This window comes from Oryzias melastigma, linkage group LG15 (assembly GCF_002922805.2).
Source record: "Oryzias melastigma strain HK-1 linkage group LG15, ASM292280v2, whole genome shotgun sequence".
Taxonomy (NCBI): Eukaryota; Metazoa; Chordata; class Actinopteri; order Beloniformes; family Adrianichthyidae; genus Oryzias; species Oryzias melastigma.
In genome coordinates this window covers 1,261,497-1,263,568 of record NC_050526.1, presented here as the reverse complement: position 1 = coordinate 1,263,568, position 2,072 = coordinate 1,261,497, and the positions used below count along the sequence as shown (strand labels likewise).

At 30.7% G+C, this 2,072-nt stretch overlaps 1 protein-coding gene across 1 annotated transcript in view; it reads right to left on the bottom strand.

Moving 5' to 3' along the window:
- The window catches only part of LOC112161875 (polyribonucleotide nucleotidyltransferase 1, mitochondrial), a gene marked incomplete at its 3' end in the record, with an annotated part of 7,592 nt that extends 6,286 nt beyond the window's left edge, over nucleotides 1–1,306 (bottom strand). Inside the window, 2 exon segments of the mRNA XM_024297382.2 lie at nucleotides 680–740; nucleotides 870–1,306. Of these exon segments, the coding sequence (XP_024153150.1) occupies nucleotides 680–740; nucleotides 870–988 (180 nt within the window).
- Between the last annotated feature and the right edge of the window lie 766 nt (nucleotides 1,307–2,072).

Genomic DNA, 2,072 nt, shown 5'->3' with positions numbered 1-2,072 from the left:
ATCAACTGTTACAGTAATTAGAAAACTATATAAAAAAAGAGAAAATGTCCACTTTTATTTGAATTTAGTCTTTCTGGGAATCGTCAAAGTAAAATCTAAACTTTCGCATTTAGAGCCGTAAAAAATACAAAAAAAGTATTTTAATATTCTCAATATTATTATCATGCATAAGAAGCAGCTTTCTAATTGAGAAAAAATTACAACATTTGTGGCAATTGCTTAAAATATCCAATAATTTGCAGTTAGAACGAACACAGAGAAATGTAAACAGTAATAAAAGGAAGAGTATACAATGACAAAAAAAAATCTTAACTTGTTAAGATTAAATCAAATACATGGACATAATAATAATCATTAAATTAGGGGATATCAAAAACATATGATGAATTTACAGATTTAAAAAAAAGCAGATTTATTTGTAAAAGATGAGGAAAGATGTTTTGGTATAAAGGAAATTTGTGTATATATAGAATATACCCAGGATAATGATCATATTTAAAAGAATTTCTGTTTTTACAACTATTTCCAGGATCCTGAAAAAAGTGTATTCCCTTGACTTTAGGAGGTATTGGAAGTTTTAAATATTTAGTTGGGATTTTTTATCCACTAAATTATTAAAATACTGAGATTTTGATTTGAAATGCAGGAAAAAACAAATAAGAAAAAGCTTTTTTAGTACCTGTGCTACAGCAGACCCATCAGCAAATCTAGCAAATCTCCCTGAGGAGATTTCCAGTTTCCTGTTGTGACAAAAACACCAGATTATCTTAAATAAAAATAAATAAAACTGTTAATTGTTTGGGAGCAGTCATGGTCAAAATCTGCAGCATCAATTCCTAGAAAATGAAACAGAAAGGAAGTCTCCTCACTTCTCCCCGAGCTCCACTCCGATCCTCCGCGGGTCCGAGTGTCTGTTGTAGACGCTCTGGTGGCAGAAGCGGACATGGCGGCGGGAGAAGAAGCGGCTCAAACCGAACAAATATTTCATTTTTATCAATATTCACAACACTGAAAGAGAAGGACGTTTGGGTGGACAGCCAGGACATTACAGTTTACAGTCAGAGGGCATCCATGATGGTTTGTCACATGTAAGGGGTGACGTCAGACAGATGCGACTTCTGATTGGACAAACTGAGGATGTGTGCTACAAGGAAATCGTTCCTCCGTCAAAGCAGAGGTTCCGCTGACATTTGTATTTTTTTCGGGAAAAAATAGAATGAAAGAGTATTTATTGACATAAAAGATCAATAACCCACCATGAATAATTTCAAGTTACACTCATTTCTAAATATAAACGACTCACAATACAGACAAAAAAGAATTCAAAAAATAAAATAAAGATATATGTATACAATTTTAAATAAATTTAGAAATGTGTTTAAAAAAATCAACAAGTTGGGCTTTAGGTAATTTACATTATTTTAAATACATCCTACATAGAAGTACTTCATTTTTTTAAATAAAAAAAAATGGGGAACTTAAAAAAATAACATTTATGTATAAAAAGTTTTGCTAATATTATTAAATTATTAATACCAAATTCTGGATTTATTGTTTTCAGTTTGTGGCCCAAACTTAATAATAATTTGGACATAAAAAAAGGGGGAATTAATACAGAGTTAACCAGTGTTGAAAATCAAACCAAAAAGATTTTTGATTTCTCACAACTGCTCAACTGTTTCTATATCTTTGCTGCAAAGGTGCATATGTTTGTGTCAATACTAAATTTATTACAAAGTAATGTCATGGATAAATAGCATTTAAGGTTTTAAAGTGATTTTCTTTTGCTTTTCTTGGATTGGAAAATAAAGAAATTTGGTGTAAAAGTTTAGATTGTAATCTCTAAGCATATATTTTCTTTTTAGTTGGGATGGGAAAATATGTTTGGTAAAAGTTGTCCATAAAAGGTTCTGTTGCAATTGTTGGAATTTTTTTTATTTGACAAAATGTCAAATGACAAAACATATTTTCATTTGAAACATTGAAGCCCAGGCAGGATAGCATCTCACAAACAAAAAGGCTAGACAGGGCTTAACAACATTTTCTGAAATTCAAAAAATAAGGCTTCGCAG